Source organism: Gopherus evgoodei, chromosome 18 (assembly GCF_007399415.2).
Source record: "Gopherus evgoodei ecotype Sinaloan lineage chromosome 18, rGopEvg1_v1.p, whole genome shotgun sequence".
In the NCBI taxonomy this organism is placed as follows: domain Eukaryota; kingdom Metazoa; phylum Chordata; order Testudines; family Testudinidae; genus Gopherus; species Gopherus evgoodei.
In genome coordinates, this window is record NC_044339.1 from 9,698,592 (window position 1) to 9,714,812 (window position 16,221).

At 46.5% G+C, this 16,221-nt stretch overlaps 1 protein-coding gene across 3 annotated transcripts in view; it reads right to left on the bottom strand.

Moving 5' to 3' along the window:
• The window catches only part of KAZN (kazrin, periplakin interacting protein), a 719,120-nt gene extending 703,287 nt beyond the window's left edge, over positions 1 to 15,833 (bottom strand). Inside the window, exon 1 of one of the 3 annotated variants that reach the window (XM_030537473.1) lies at positions 14,811 to 15,833. In XM_030537473.1, the coding sequence (XP_030393333.1) occupies positions 14,811 to 14,931 (121 nt within the window). In that variant the 5' untranslated portion in view covers positions 14,932 to 15,833. The remainder of the gene's footprint in view (positions 1 to 14,810) is intronic. The other 2 variants (XM_030537471.1, XM_030537472.1) reach the window with 2 other exon arrangements.
• Positions 15,834 to 16,221: the final 388 nt, after the last annotated feature.

The window sequence follows — 16,221 nt, forward strand, 5'->3', positions numbered from 1 at the left end:
TTCCCACTCGAGGGTTAGGGTTTAGATGGATAGGGCACTTGGAATTAAGGTTCCAGATCGTATGGGTAGGGCACTTGCAGATAGGATTAGGGTTCAGATGGGTAGGGCTTCCCACCCTAGGGTTAGGGTTCCTATGGGTAGGGGACATGGAGCTAGGGTTAGGATTCCTGTGGGTAGGGCATTTGGAGCTAAGGTTAGAGTTCCTATGGGTAGGGCACTTGGAGTTAGGGTTAGGGTTCCTATGGGTAAGGCTTCCCACCATAGGGTTAGGGTTCCTATGCGTAGGGGATGAAGAGCTTCCCGCTCTAGGGTTAGGGTTAAGATGGATAGGGCACTTGGAATTAAGGTTCCAGATCATATGGGTAGGGCACTTGCAGCTAGGGTTAGGGTTCAGATGGGTAGGGCTTCCCATCCTAGGGTTAGAGTTCCTATGGGTAGGGAACTTGGAGCTAGGGTCAGGGTTCCTATGAGTAGGGCACTTGAAGCTAGGATTAGGGTTCCTATGGTAGGGCTTCCCGCCCTAGGGTTAGGGTCCCCATGGGTACAGCTTCCTGCCCTAGGGTTAGGGTTTCTGTGGGTAAGGCACTTGTAGTTAGGGTTAGGGTTCCTATGGGTAGGGCATTTGAAGATAGGGTTAGGTTTACTATGGGTAGGGTAGCTTGAGCTAGGGTTAGGGTTCCTATGGGCAGGGCTTCCCGCCCTATGGTTAGAGATCTTATGGGTATTGAACCAGGTGCTAGGGTTAGTGTTCCCATGGGTAGAGCTTCCGGCCCTAGGGTTAGGGTTCCTATGGGTAGGGCACTTGGAGATAGGGTTAGGGTTCCTATGGGTAGGGCACTTGGAGGTAGGGTAAGGGTTCCTATGGGTAGAGCTTTCTGCCCTAGAGTTAAGGTTCCTATGGGTAGGGCACTTGGAGCTAGGGTTAGGGTTCCTATGGGCAGGGCACTTGGAGCTAGGGTTAGGGTTCCTATGCGTAGGGCTTCCCGCCCTACAGTTACCGTTCCTACGGGTAGGGCACTTGGAACTAGGGTTAGGGTTCCTTGGGTGGGACACTTGGAGCTAGAGTTAGGGTTCCTATGGATGAAACACTTCGGGCTAGGGTTAAGGGTCCTATGGGTGGGACACGTGGAGCTAGGGATAGGGTTCCTATGTGTAGGGCTTTCCGTCCTATAGTTAAGATTCCTATGGGTAGGGCACTTGGAGCTAGGGCTAGGGTTCCTATGGGCAGGGCACTTGGAGCTAGGGTTAGGGTTCCTATGCGTAGGGCTTCCCACCCTAGGGTTAGGTATCCTATGGGTATTGCACCACGTGCTTGGGTTATGGTTCCCTTGGGTAGGGCTTCCGGCCCTAGGGATAGGGTTCCTCAGGGTAGGGCACTTGAAGCTAGGATTAGAGTTCCTATGGGCAGGGCACTTGGAGCTAGGGTAAGGGTTCCTATGCATAGGGCTTCCCGCCCTAGGGTTAGGTATCCTATGGGTATTGCACCAGGGTGCTCGGGTTATGGTTCCCATGGGTAGGGCTTCCCGCCCTAGGGATACGGTTTCTCAGGGTGGGGCACTTGGAGCTAGGGTTAGGGTTCCTATGGGTAGGGCTTCCCACCCTACAGTTTTGGTTCCTACGGGTATGGGACTTGGAGCTAGGGTTAGGGTTCCTATTGATAGGGCACTTGGAGCTAGGGTTAGGGTTCCTGTGGGTGGGACACTTGGAGCTAGGGTTAGGGTTCCTGTGGGTAGCGCTTCCCGCCCTAGGGTTAGGGTTCCTATGGGTGGGACACTTGGAGGTAGGATTAGGGTTCCTATTGGTAGAGCTTCCCGCCCTAGGGTTAGGGTTCCTATAGGAAGGGCATGTGGAGCTAGGGATAGGGTTCCTATGTGTAGGGCTTTCCGCCCTAGAGTTAAGGTTCCTATGGGTAGGGCACTTGGAGCTAGGGTTAGGGTTCCTCTGCGTAGGGCTTCCCGCCCTAGGGTTAGGGATCCTATGGGTATTGCACCAGGTGCTAAGGTTATGGTTCCCATGGGTTGGCCTTCCCGCCCTAGGGATAGGGTTCCTCAGGGTGGGGCACTTGGAGCTAGGGTTAGGGTTCCTACCGGTAGGGCTTCCCACTCTACAGTTACGGTTCCTATGGGTAAGGCACTTGGAGCTAGGGTTAGGATTCCTATTGGTAGGGTACTTGGAGCTAGGGTTAGTATTCCTATGGGTGGGACACTTGGAACTAGGGTTAGGGTTCCTACGGGTAGGGCTTCCCACCCTATAGTTGCGGTTCCTACGTGTAGGGCACTTGGAGCTAGGCTTAGGGTTCCTAAGGGTAGGGCACTTGGAGCTAGAGTTAGGGTTCCTAAGAGCATGCCTGGCTCTACGAAGTGCGGGGCCGACTTCAAACAGTTTCCACAGGGCCTGGGAGGTATTACTAAAAAAAAAAAAAGCACATGTGAAAAAAAACATGTGAGGCTTGTATTCACTTGGCGGTGCTGTGACCCTTTGGCGGCACTTCAGCAGTGGGTCCTTCACTTGCTTCAGGTCTTCAGCAGCATTGAAGAATCCGCTGCCCAAGTGCCCTCGAGGACTCTGAAAGAGTGAAGGACCCGCTGCTGAAGACCGAAAGCGCCTCCAGGTGAGTAAAAATTAAAAAGGCACCTCTAGCCAGGGAAGGGATTCTCACTGGGTGTGGGGCCCTCTTAGGTGCAGGGCCCAATTCGGGGAAACTGGTGGAGTAGGCCTAAAGCCAGCGTTGCTGCATTTCATTGACTCTGGATTTACCCAAGTCATCTGCAACATAAAAGGAGACAAAGCATGGATTTATTACCGCAGCCTTCCAGGCTGCAATGTGCAGACGTTATAAAACAGATGTTCTTTGGGCATGGAAGAGCAGCAGAGAAAGAGTGCCTACAGCTGCAGCTTACTCAACTAGCTCAGCAAAGGGCAAACATGACAGTCAAGTGTCCTAAAAACTTAACTAACTTGTCAGGGTGGGGGAGGAGGATAGGCACTTGTTGTTTGATAGCCAATGTCACATTCCCTAGGGATTTGAATGATGTGCAGTGTGACCCACTTTGAAGGAGGTCACATCCCTTTATGCTGGGCAGCTCAGTGGAGGGGGAAGGTGTTGCGGCATCAGAAGAAATGTGTCCAACCGAAACTGCGTCTTTGCAAAGTTACCATTAACAGCTGATGTAAATTGCTGCACAGAGAGGGCCATTTTCATTGCCCAAGAATTATTTATCCTACACAATCCAGCAATGATGTTGCTATGCTTGAGTGTCATCTGTTGGCGCTCTATTTATTAACTATTTACAGCTCTATATAGACCTCTCTTGTAACTATTAGTGGGCCAGATCTGGGTCCCCACTGTGGTCAATTTGTGGCACAAAGCAATGGTAAAGGCAGCTGAAGTGGGTTCCTGAGGATTCCCACAGCACAAGGTGGGTAGCACTCACACAGTGGGTTCTTTTGCCAGCCCCCAGTGTGGGGGGCATGCCCAAAGAATTGCTATGTCTAGTCACTCCTCCAGCTGCTGGTACCAGTTTGCAGCTGGATAAAAAAGGCCCAGCATACTTCTGCAGGGAGCACAGCATCCATACTATCATCTGAAATGAGAATGTGTCTTCACCATAAGCGTAGATTTCCACTCCTCACTTATACCCTCACCATCTAGATTCCCAGTTAGGAAAACATTTCTGACCCTTTCTTCCTTTTGCCACCACTCTCCTTCAAGCACAATCTGTCATACACAGGAACACACTTAATATTTGCTCATTTGTAAAAAATTATCTCTGCTGTAAGAGATCCCTGACCAAACAACTTTAGCTATGCATCACAACTGCCAGGTGTTTAACTGAAAGACCTCTAATCGATAACAAACCCTTCTTTTTTCGAGGCCCCATTTCACTTGCTACACTGAATGTTATATTTATCAATATGCAGGACTTATACACTTCAGTGCTGGGTTTTTTAAGTTACTAGTTAATAGTTGTCTTCCAACTAAAGACAAGGCAAACCAGCATATAGTGAAAATCTGTGGCCATCTAGACCCCTCATGTGGCACACCGTGGTCATTTGGAATTTCCTGTTGATGATAAGAACAGAACACAGATCCTTCAGATTCAAAACACAGCTAAAGGAGAATCTCTGATAGGAGTATGTGGCCTATGTCACATGAGCCAATTTTAACAATGTTGTACCTAGGGAGACAAAACGATCAGTAGCTTCACATTTGGTGACATTCACCCCATGCAGAAAGGGTGCTCAAGATCTATGTGCCACTTAAGTCCCACTCAAACTAAGGCTTAAATGGGGTTCCAATGGTGTAGAATCCTTGTGCAGATGAATTTCACACTTTATGCACAGCTGGCTTGTCTACAGTGGAAACTGAATATAGCTGTGGGCTGCAAGTTATTATAGGAGGCATGTTTCAGAGTAGCAGCCATATTAGTCTGTATCCACAAAAAGAACAGGAGTACTTATGGCACCTTAGAGACTAACAAATGTATTTGAGCATAAGCTTTTGTGAGCTACAGCTCACTTCTTCAGATGCATAGAATGGAACATATAGTAAGGAGATATGTACAGTGATAAGCTGCCAGAATGTTAATAACCAGTTCCCTACCAGGTCTTCGGTGGCATTTCGGCGGCGGGTCCTTCACTTGCTCTGGGTTTTCAGTGGTGGGTCCTTCAGTGCCACCGAAGACCCAGAGTGAGTGAATGACCTGCTGTCAAAGTACTGCTGCTGCCCAGGGGGGGCGGGCAAGGGGGCAATTTGCTCTGGGCCCTGCAGGAGTCCTGCGAGCCCTGGCCGAGAATCCCTTCCCTGGCTGGAGGCACCTTTTTAATTTTTATTCACCCGGCTGCGGTCCGGGTCTTCAGTGGCACTTTGGCAGTGGGTCCTTCGGTGCTGCTGAAGATGCAGAACGAGTGAAGGACCTGCCGCCACCGAAGACTCAGAGCGCCGCCTGGTGAGTACAAGCGCCACAGCGGGTGGCGCCTTTATTTTATGTCCACTCCCCTGCTTTGCCCCAGGCCCCATGAATCCTCTGGGTTGCCCTGCCACCAATTCAGTACAGAACCAGTTATTAAGAGCCACCCGGTGAGTACAAGCCCGAGACCCCCCCCACCCTAACTGCCCCCCAAGGTCCCACCCCCTACCCAACTCACCCCACTCCCTGTCCCCTGACTGCCCCGACCCCATTCACCACGGACTTCCGGAACTCCCACACCTACCCAACCCTCTCCATTCCCCGTCCCCTGACTACCCCCCCCAGAACCTCCATCCCCTCAAGGTGCTCCCTGTCCTCTCAGCCCTGGCCTGGCCCCCTTACCATGCCGCTCAAAGTGGCAGGAGCTGCAGAGCTGCCCAGGAGCAGTCCAAAGCGCTGGAGCCAGGCTTTGCGAGAGGGGGGAAGGTGGGCGAGGGAGCCTCCCCAGCCGGGAGCTCAAGGGCTGGACAGGATGGTCCTGTGGGCCGGAGTTTGTCCAGCCCTTTAACAACCAGTTCTAAAGCAGCTTCTAAATTTAGCAACCGGTTTGCACAACCCGGCTCCAGCTCACCACTCACTGGGTATATATACAGGTCTGTCGCATCTTAGGCGCATTCAACATGAGCAATTTCAGTTTTATGCGGTCAGCAAAAACAAGAACAAAACAAAAAAAGGAGAAAAATAACAATTTAAATATTGTTTCTGTAGTGTGGGCAATTCCGCCCACCATTACACTCAGTGTAATTTTGACTATATGCGATCTTCGCTTTACGTGCTGACTGCAGAATGTAACCCCAGCGTAAGATGAGACAGACCTGTACATACAGAACATGAAAAGGTGGAATTAGCCATATCAACTCTAAGAGGCTAATTAATTAAGATGAGCAATTATCAGCAGGAGAAAAAAAACTTTTGTAGTGATAATCAAGACGGCCCATTTCAGACAGTTGACAAGAGGTGTGAGGATACTTAACATCCTACTTAAAAAGGGTTTCACTCAACTCTTCCCCCCACCCCCGTGCGTGCAGAACTCCGTTAGGGGTAGTGGGCTCTAGGCCTGGAATTTGAGACGAAATAGGTTACTGCTTTACTATGGGGCAGACCACTTAGTAAACCTGTATGGGAGGCAAATCTATTTCTGTCCCTTCCCTGTTCCTTGCGGATGCCTCTCCTGTGGCTGCCAGACTGCAGTCTGGTCTGGCAGCAATTAATTCACATGACTGCAAACTAGGGTGACCAGATGTCCCGATTTTATAGGTACAGTCCCAATTTTTGGGTGGGTCTTATATAGGCTCCTATTACCCCCCATCTCCATCCCGATTTTTCACATTTGCTGTCTGGTCGCCCTGCTGAAAACTACATTTACATCTGCATTAAAACAACAGAGCACTATATGGTAATTATTTGAGACGCTCCAGCTGTGCAGTCATGTCCCCACTCATTTTAGGACCATTGTCTTAGAATGCTACAATAATTTTAAACTAGGATTGCCCCATTCTCATCGCTTACCATGTGGCTCCTGCATTCTCCGGTCCACTAATGAGGTAAGCCTCATCCACCTCCTTACCAGCTCGTAACCCAAATTTTTCCCGCCTTCTTCCATGCTGCTTGTCACACACAGACCATCCTCCCTGAACTGATTTGGAAAGCTACTCCTACCCTGTTTACGGCCCACCTCTGATACCATGTTGGGGCCGCTAGGCATGGCGATGATGTATATATTAAATAAATGTCTCTTGCCTTTTGGAAGAGATCCATTTCAGGAAAGCCAGGAGAACAGACTTCTCTTTTATCTCATTGCAGGTCATTTCACTCAGCTAGGGCAAGATTTTCAAAAGGCCTCCACCAGCTGGCTGCACACTCAGTGCTGAGCTATTTCAAGAAATCTGTCCTTTATTGACAGGTGTAGATCAATTGTACCCACCTCAGAGGTGAGCAATGCAGCTTGGATGCAAACTCATTACATCATTGCCTTTCCCCTCTTTCTATTTCAGAGATACTCTAAGCACCATAATGCAGCCCTCAATAAACAACACTGATGAATACCATTAGTCTTCACCTAGTTGGAAGAAAGTGACATTTATCCAACGGCCCCACATCAACCTTGAGTTAAAGGTGTGGAAAGTCACCGCACAATGGATAATTAAACCCAGCAAGAACACAAAAGAGATTAAAAAAATAAAACAAAGCAGAGGAAGGATATTGTCAGTAAAGCATCATTATCTCCTTAGCACTGTTCTGAAATCTCGCCACCGTCTCCAAAAATTGGTCATTTTCAGCCTAGTCAACAATATCACCACTGCCAGCCTTCTGCCAGTCTGTCTCCAAAGATGCCAAGGACTGAATGGGCCATGGAGCCAGGATTACTTTCTCAGCCTTAGAGGTGACCACTTCACAGCAGCCAGTATCAAGCAGAGTGCTCCAGGGGTCAGTCCTGGGGCCACTTTTTTTCAACAACTTAATTAATGAGCTGGATGGTGGGATTAATTGCACCCTCAGCAAGTTCGCAGATGACACTAAACTGGGGGGAGCGGTAGATATGCTGGAGGGTAGGAATAGGGTCCAGAGTGACACAGACAAATTAGAAGATTGGGCCAAAAGAAATCTGAAAAGGTTCAACAAGAACAAGTGCAGAGTTCTGCACTTAGGAAGGAAGAATTCCATGCACTGCTACAGGCTGGGGACCAACTGGCTAAGAAGCAGTTCTACAGAAAAGGACCTGGGGATTACAGTGGATGAGAAGCTGGGTATGAGTCAGCAGCATGCCCTTGTTGCCAAGAAGCCAACAGCATATTGGACAGTATTAGTAGGAGCATTGCCAGCAGTTTGAGGGAAGTGATTATTCCCCTCTATTCGGCACTGGTGAGGCCACACCTGGAGTATTGTGTCCAGTTCTGGTCCCCATGCTACAGAAGAGATGTGGACAAATTGGAGAGAGTCCAGCAGAGGGCAACAAAAATGATTAGGGGACTGGGGCACATGACTTATAAGGAGAAGCTGAGGGAACTGGAGTTATTTAGTCTGCAGAAGAGAACAGTGAGGGGAGATTTGACAGCAACCTTCAATTACCTGAAGGGGGGTTCCAAAGTGGATGGAGCTAGGATGTTCTCAGTGGTAGCAGATGACAGAACAAGGAGTAATGGTCTCAAATTGCAGTGGGGGAGGTCTAGGTTGGATATTAAGAAACACTATTTCACTAGGAGGGTAGTGAAGCACTGGAATTGGTTACCTAGAGGTAGTGGAATCTCCTTCCTTAGAGGTTTTTAAGGTCCAGCTTGACAAAGCCCTGGCTGGGATGATCTGGTTCGTGTTGGTCCTGCTTTGAGCAGGGGATTGGACTAGATGACCTCCTGAGGTCTGTTCCAACCTTATGATTCTATGAGGTGTGTGAATAGGATAGCATACCAGAAGCTTGTACTGTTGTACCCAGGCTGTGCTTTGTTCTCTGGATAAGAAAGGATCAGCTGAGCTGTATGTTCAGTATCTTTCACAACCTCTAAATTCACATGATTTTTCACATACTTAGTCATCCGCTGTAACAAATCAAGATACTTTCTTGATATTTGGTACTACAGAGCTCTACTGCCTTCTGTACCAGTAACAAGCCCATACAGAGGAGAACTGTTGCCTGCGGCACACTCAGAAGCTGAATTACAGCATTACAGAACCATCAACACAGGGAACAGTAAACCTTCCCTACAAGGGACACTTCAATTTCTAGTTCCCTGCTAAGTTTTCTGCTTACTGCTGAAAACATTTTTGCCACAGGCATTCCTCTGATGCAGAGAGAAACTCTCTCTCCCCCTCCCACCCCCCAACTTTAAAAGAATTTGCATCCTCCGTGAATTCAGCCTAAGGATTTTGTGGGTATATAAAAGCCCAAAATATATTTAGCTTCACTGTGTCCATTCTGCTCTTGCTGGGCTGAGTGATTTGTGCTCATTCTAAGTGATTTTGTTTGGACTGGTACTTGCAAGCAGACAGGGAGGAGGAAAGCAATACATGATGCCTGGGAGGTGAACTGCACAGCCCTGTACTGCACTAACTCTGCTTCTGGAAAGGAGGGAATGGCTCCGTAGAGGAATGCAACTCAGAAGCATGAAGAACCGCGTGCTTCTTATCATGCTCAGAGCAGCTAGGAAAGTGGGGAAGATGTGCCCCTAGATGCTCAGCTCCTAGAGTCTCCAGTCTACCGTGTTATTTCTTCATGACTGGAATCAGTGGGTTAAGCACTTAAGAACCTTTGTGAATTCAGGCCTGAACTCCCACTGATTTCAATAGATGCCAAAATACCTTTAAAAGTCTGGCCCTAATGTTCAAGCCAGAGCCCAGTGAAGTCCACGAAAATATTCCCGTGGATTTTGCATCAGGCCCTTTGTCCCCTTGTTTGCAGCTGTGGACCAGCCATTAGAGTGAGATGCATAACACACACACTGAGCACAAGTCTATATGAAGGATGAACAAGATGCAGAAGCTTCCCATAAGCATCCAAAAGCATAGTGGCTTCTTGAAACTACCTGACCCTCCTTGTTCATTCAAGTCACATGGAGATTTGTGTTACTCATTCTCTAACTGATGAAGGAAAATTAGTTGGCAAAGTAAAAATATTGCAGGATAACAAAGCTGTGAGTCAAAGATGAATTAAGGAAAATGACAAATAACCTAATGCAGGATTTATTTATGGAACGGTGAGTCATGGAGTAATATACAGCAACCCAATCTTGGGAAGTGTACTGCAGAGAATGACAAACTACTTGGAATTAATTACGCAAGAAACAGTGGCTGCTCTTCTGGAGCCCAATTCTGCAAGGTGCTGAAATCCCCCAGCACCAACTGAGACCGAGGGGAGGCAAGAGCATCCAGAAGAAAAGAGTTCAAGCCTCGTTCTGGAGCACTCCACTCCCCAAATGCATTGCAAATGTTACTATATTGGCAGTTCAGAGGAGGAGAGAAAATAATTTTTAAAAATGGCTCTAACTAAAGTACTCTCTGCTTAAGAGGAGGTAGTTCGATTTAGGGGACAGTGCACTAAACTGGGACTCTTGAGAGCTGGGTTCTGTTCCTGGTTTGCTGGGTGAGCTTGAGCAAGTCCATGCCTCAGTTTACCCACCTGTAAAATGGGGATAGTAACAGATGAAAAGCATGGGATAAGAGCTAGTGATGGGCAGGCGTCAAATAGGTTTATCCACCCCTATTTGGCCTAGAGAATGAGACAGGCTCTCTCGCAGGATTTTTTGTGTCACTCACTGTATCCAACTGGCTGCTTGCTATCATGCTCTGACTGGAATATCTGAGTTCAGGATGATCTACCCCCAAATGTAGTTTATTGAGTCGACTCTCAAAATATCATTTCCCATCCTTCTCTTGAACTGCTCTGCCTCTTTTGCCTTTAGGTTCTGTCCCTGGTTGGCAGTTACAGCACTACCCACCGCAGTATCAGCCAGTAGATATAGCGAACAGCTGTCTTTACCCTCAACCCAGCTGATTAACGTTGATCAGATCTCACAGTGCTGAGCATGGTAAAGGGGTTGGGAGGAGAGTGGGCAGTTCAGGCATGGACGGGAGAGGACTGGAGAATGCAGAAGACAGGAGAAGGAAATACAGGGCATGAGTGTGGGAAACACCAACATCATAATGCTGGCCCTGCTTATTCCTTATGGATCCCTACAACAAGTCAGAATTAACGCCTACTTTTGAAATGATGCCTTATCTGACCAACTCTCCATTAGATACAAACATCTCTGAACACATGCTACAATGATAACTTATTACTTTGGGAAGCTGGAGCTTTTTCAGAACCAGGGAGTTAAACTAGCTGTGTTATAAAAGTGCCTCAACAATCAAAGTTTCTATCTTCAAGTTTTGTGGCCCCCAGAAGTCCCATGCCAACCTTCCACCAGGAGCGATCTTGACTTGCAATGGGAGCTCTACCCTCAAAGGACTGGTTTTCTGTGTGGGAACTGGTGGGCCTGCTGTCCTTAAAGAAATTTAAGGGAAAATTTGCCCACCTGATCCCAAGCCCACTGAAATCAGTGGAAGGGCTCCCATTGCCTTCAATGGGTCTTGCAGGATCTCTAAAAACCAGAACCCTCTATATTTAAACTCAGCTCCAGCATTCTGAGTCTGCTGCTTTCCATGTGATGAAGGGCGAGCCATAGACAATCTTGCCACTTGTAGACAACTTGAAAGGGGCTAATGGGAGGTGCACTGCCAAGTCTGTGATTTACATAGTTTGGTATTTCGGCAGGTGCACTGTTCGACATTTCAGATTAGCTCTGGACCTTTCATCATTTCAGCACATCCTATTGCAATGGGAAAAAAAATCAAAATATCATTAACCACAGTGATGTGATATAGGAGGTCTACACATTTTGCTGTTTAAATTTAGGCTCCCAGGGTGAGACTCTACATCCCTATACTCTCAGTGAAGTCCATGGTGCATAGATATAACTGAAGGCAGAATTTGTCCCTGAAGTTTCTAGGTGCAACCATATCCAAGTGCATTACATATACTAATGAATTTGTCCTCACAACACTCCGGGAGGAGGAGCAGCGCTATTATCCTCATCTTACAGATGGGGAGCTGAGATATAGAAAGCCTAAGTGACTTGACCAAGGTCATGCAGGAAGTCTGTGGCAGGGCTTTGTGAGTTTTGCAGAGGGGTGGTAAACAAAGACATACCGATTAGTTAATAGTCCTGGGTCAAAATTCTGCCCCCAGCTATGCCTGTGCATCCCCAATAGCAACTGCTGGAACCCATGAAGTCAGGAGGGTATATAAATTAATACAGCATTTGCCCCCTACCCTACCCCCCCACACACCCTGAGTTCTGTGGCTAAGTTTTTACAATTTCTCCTTGTTGTTCAAAGGTTCCCTTGGACATCCATTTTCCACATACAGTCGTGTTTTGCAGCGGTGAGATGGCATAGATTACGTCCAAAAGGGCCTAGATCAGAAAGTTTCATAACTGGAGTGGAGTTTCCCCAGACTTCTGGGTTGTTGGGAAGAGAAATTTTGTCCTGACCCCTCTCTAGTGTTAAAGACACAATATACACGGTCATATCCTTATCCAGCTGTCCAGCCAGCAACAAGTACCAGTATCATTTACCAGTTTTCTCCCTCGGGTTTGGGTTAAAGTGCTATAAATGACAAACTGGATCTTTCCTTTTGTCGCAGGACATCTGAATCTCAGTTGGCTTCAACTCCTTATCAGAGATTTGCAGAAAGGAATTTTAATGTTAGCGTATCAGTAGGGCTACTGGGTATTTTAACTCCTTCCCTGTACTGGATGGAATCAAAACTGCTCCTCTATCCCACAGGCCTTAAGAATGAGCAGAGATTCTCTTCGCTCCTGTGATAGACACCTGTGGTTGCAGAACAGCAGAATCTATCATTGCTGTCTGCAAAGTTCCGAGTGGCCAAGATACGTAATAGAGGTACAGGCATGAAAACCCAGGTAGTATTTGCCTGTTGGTTACAATGTTTTCTCTGGCTTCCTCCACATGCTGACTGGAGGCCCTATTCTAAGCAGCCAATGAAGCAGACAGCTGCTACTACTGCATTATTACAGGCACAGCCAAAATCCACCCTTGTTTTTGTGTGGTTGGCTAAAGAACATTGCCAGTGTTCATTATTACATTGCTATTTATCTTCTCAGGGTTAGAATGGTGAGAGTAATGGCTTTTTCAGTTCATTGGTAACTTTAAAAAAGTTTTACAACATTCCATTTTGGGTCAAATTAAACATTTTGTTCCACCAAAATCAAAGCCTTTCATTTTAATTTTAATCTTAAAACTTTTTGAATTTGTTTTAAAATAAGATTCAAGGATATTTTGAAACTAAAAGTGGTTTTAATTGGAAAAATCAATGTTTCCATTTTTTTTCAGAAATTTTGTTTCTTCCCTCCCCCCCAAAAAGAACAATTCAGTAAAACTGACAAATTCTTGAAATATTTCAGTGTCACTGAATCTGTATTTTTCTTGGACACACAAAAAAATTGGCCAAAAACTTTCACTCAGCTCTACGCAGGGCCATATTCTGTCTTCAGTTACATCTAGGCAACATCATGGAAGACAGCCATTTAAAGGAAAGATGAGTTTATGGTTGAGGTACTGAACTGGATTTCAAGAGCTACCAAACATTGACTCTTCCACAAACTTTCTATGTGACCCTGGGCAAGTTTCTTCATCTCTGTGTGTCTTAGTTGCCTCTTTTAGAAGTTAAGCTACTATTACTTGGTTTCTCCTATCCTCTGGCTATCTTGCCATTTGGAACGCAAGACTTCAGGACAGGGACTGACTGTTTTTAAGTGTGTTTATATACAGCACCTGGCCCAGTGGGGCTATGATCTTGGTATCATTGATAATATGATCTGAAATATGCATGGGAGAAAAGTAAAGCTGCCTTGGATTATTCCCTGATATTTGTTTTGAGAGCCCAACACAGTCACAAGCTAGAAAATGAAGCTCACCATATGTCTTAACTTTATCTAGGTAATTTCCACAGATTTCAGCGGAAATCATGCAGGAATAATGCAGTGTAATTCTTTCAGAATTCACCCTCTAAACAGTAACAATATGGTCCAAACATAACTTGTAATAGGATCTGGGGGGACATATTCAAGTTATCTTCTAGGGAAGACAACTAGGTGTCTATGTCCTAGCTTCACTCCTAGAAATTCACCAGAAAATAAGTCCTATTCCGTAGTCATAACCAGTAATGTGAACGCGCCAATGGGTCTTGGCAACATGGACACTCAAGCAGGTTGACATAATATGTGATTAAGAAAATTCATTGTAAAGTCATCATCAATATTTGCAACTACCAGTCCTCTCTCTCCACCCTGTGTGGAGAGAGCTTCCTTTAACCCAGAACTGGAGAAGAAATTAAGACTCATGAATTTCACTAGGGTCCTTGTTTGCCAGGCCACTTTATTAACCCAGGAGGTGTTCAGATACTATGGCAGTGTATGCTGCTACAAAACATTAAGATGGTTAAAGGCAGTGAGCCTAGTCTTTCATGGCCTTGCACTTTATGTAGCTGTTTGCACTTCTGCAGAGTGAGTGTGAAGAACAATCAGAGGGAGAACTCTGATTTAGCTATGTTTTACATAGCTGTATGTGACTCCACAAAGGCATCCGAGAATCAGACCCACCCTGGGGGAGTTGCAACTCAGTAAAACTCTTTGGAGCAAGGACCTTCTTTTTATGCTGTTTGTACAGCACCTAGCACAATGAGGTGCTCCAGGGCATTACAGTAATAATTAATAGTCACTTGGTCCTTTATAGAACAGAACACCTTCAACAAAGGTCCACCCACCAGAGATGCATCATGCTACAATAGGCACTCTCCATCATGGTACAAATCCATGTTCCCTGACCAGCAAGTCACCAGTTAGAAACAACTAATTTCCTACAAAAGTTACATGAAGCAAAAAGATGCAGCAGCGGAATTACCATTCATGCCCTTGCTTGACTAATTATTTCAGCATCATTTGTTTTCATGACTCTAAGTAACTTGATGAGTTATCATGCATACCATTTACTATTCAAAACACAGTGGCAACCTCTCTTGGACCATCAGCTCAAGAGTGGCTGATTTCAAAGCATGTTAATCCAAACAGCATAACATCCATCCTACGCCATGGTTTCAAATTCGTGAGTATTTGGATTTAGGAATCTTAAGGTGGGATTTTCAAAAGAAGCTAAGGAATTGGGTGCTTAAATCCCTTAGACTCCTTTGAACAATCCCAGACATTGATAAGTCCTGTATCTGAGGGAGAAGATAATTTGACAATTAGTGGGCAACAAGTTAGGAAATTAAATATATACCCCTCTTACCTGCCTCCATAAGTTGACATTGCTGGCCAAAGACCTGTGAGAAAGTAACAGGGCCTGCAGCAGAGTTGGAGGTCACTGGTAAAGCATCCATGGCTCTCTCAGGGTCCTTCGTGTTAGTCATGTAACACAATCCAGAACCCTTGAAGAAGTTTCCTATTCCTCCACGGTCCCAGATCGAGAACCTGGATGAATTGGAGAAGATGACCACCACCTGGCTAGGTAACTTGTTCTCAGTGCCCAAGGTTCTTCCCCTGCTTTTTCAAAGAAAGGAACACCACCACTTGCTGTTTTCACTCAGGTGTCATTTCTATTTGGAATGAGGCTAACCTTCTCTTTTCAGGAGCTGCTGTACCTGTTTTAACCAGTTCCAAGGGCCTCAGACATAAAAAGATAGGTATTGATTAACTCCCCCCTTCTTGGGGTGACTGCAGTAGTTGTACGAAATGTGCAAGTTTCTCCCCAGAGCAGTCGTGTACTTATTCGACTTCAGTGTCTAATTGTGTGATTAGCTTGTCCGTGAGCTTTGGCACAATTCCACAGGAGGACCGTGAAGGGAGTTTTCCCAGTGGTTTAGTAACTGGGCTTGCTAGGGGTATTAAGCCTTAATCATTTCAGTCTGCTAGGTGGACACGCAAAGATCCTTGTGTCGACTCCTGGCTGCAAGATCCAGTGATGTTTGTTACCAGAAAGATCTGTCAGTCCGTCCAGCTTTTATATCTGGACTTCACAGTCAGCAGGTGATCACAGAATGAAATAGTCTTTTCAGCTGATCAAGTCAGTGCCAGAACAGTGCTTCAGGGAACCTTCCACTTGCAGCAGTCTACCGAAGATGGTCTCCTTCCTCTCCAGGTGGTCTGACTGAATTTCTCTGTCTCCCTTCCTGAATCCAGTAGCAGTCTGCAGCAGGCAGCCTCTGCTGTCACAGATTGTATTGGCTCTTGGCATTAGTCCCTGGTTAATTCCTTCACTACAGATCTGCCTCTCTCTTTTCCCCAGCCAAACAGGCAAGTGGGAGGAGATTGGAGCCAGCGTTAAATAACATTTTCTCTGACCTGCTGCAGTGTCACCCCCTCTGTTCTGTGATGCAAAGGCTGTTCCTTGGAGTCATCCTGGTAGCACAGGGAAGTGCTAACTCAGCCAGGCAGGAGAAAGCTGGTTGCTTTAACCCTCTCGTGCCCATCTGCATTTGTCAGGGATCCAAGAAGCCCAAGAGAAAGGGGGAAGGATGGTGAGGGATGAGTTGTGTACACACGTATCTTAAACTCCAGCCACTGTGTCACACTCAGGAGGGTAGCAGGTGCTGTCTCAATTATTTCAATGTAAAGTAGCAAGGAAGACCATTTCCATGGAAAAGGGACCAAGTGTTAACTCCCAGCAGCATCTGCGACAGTGGGTTCATCTTTATTTTAAA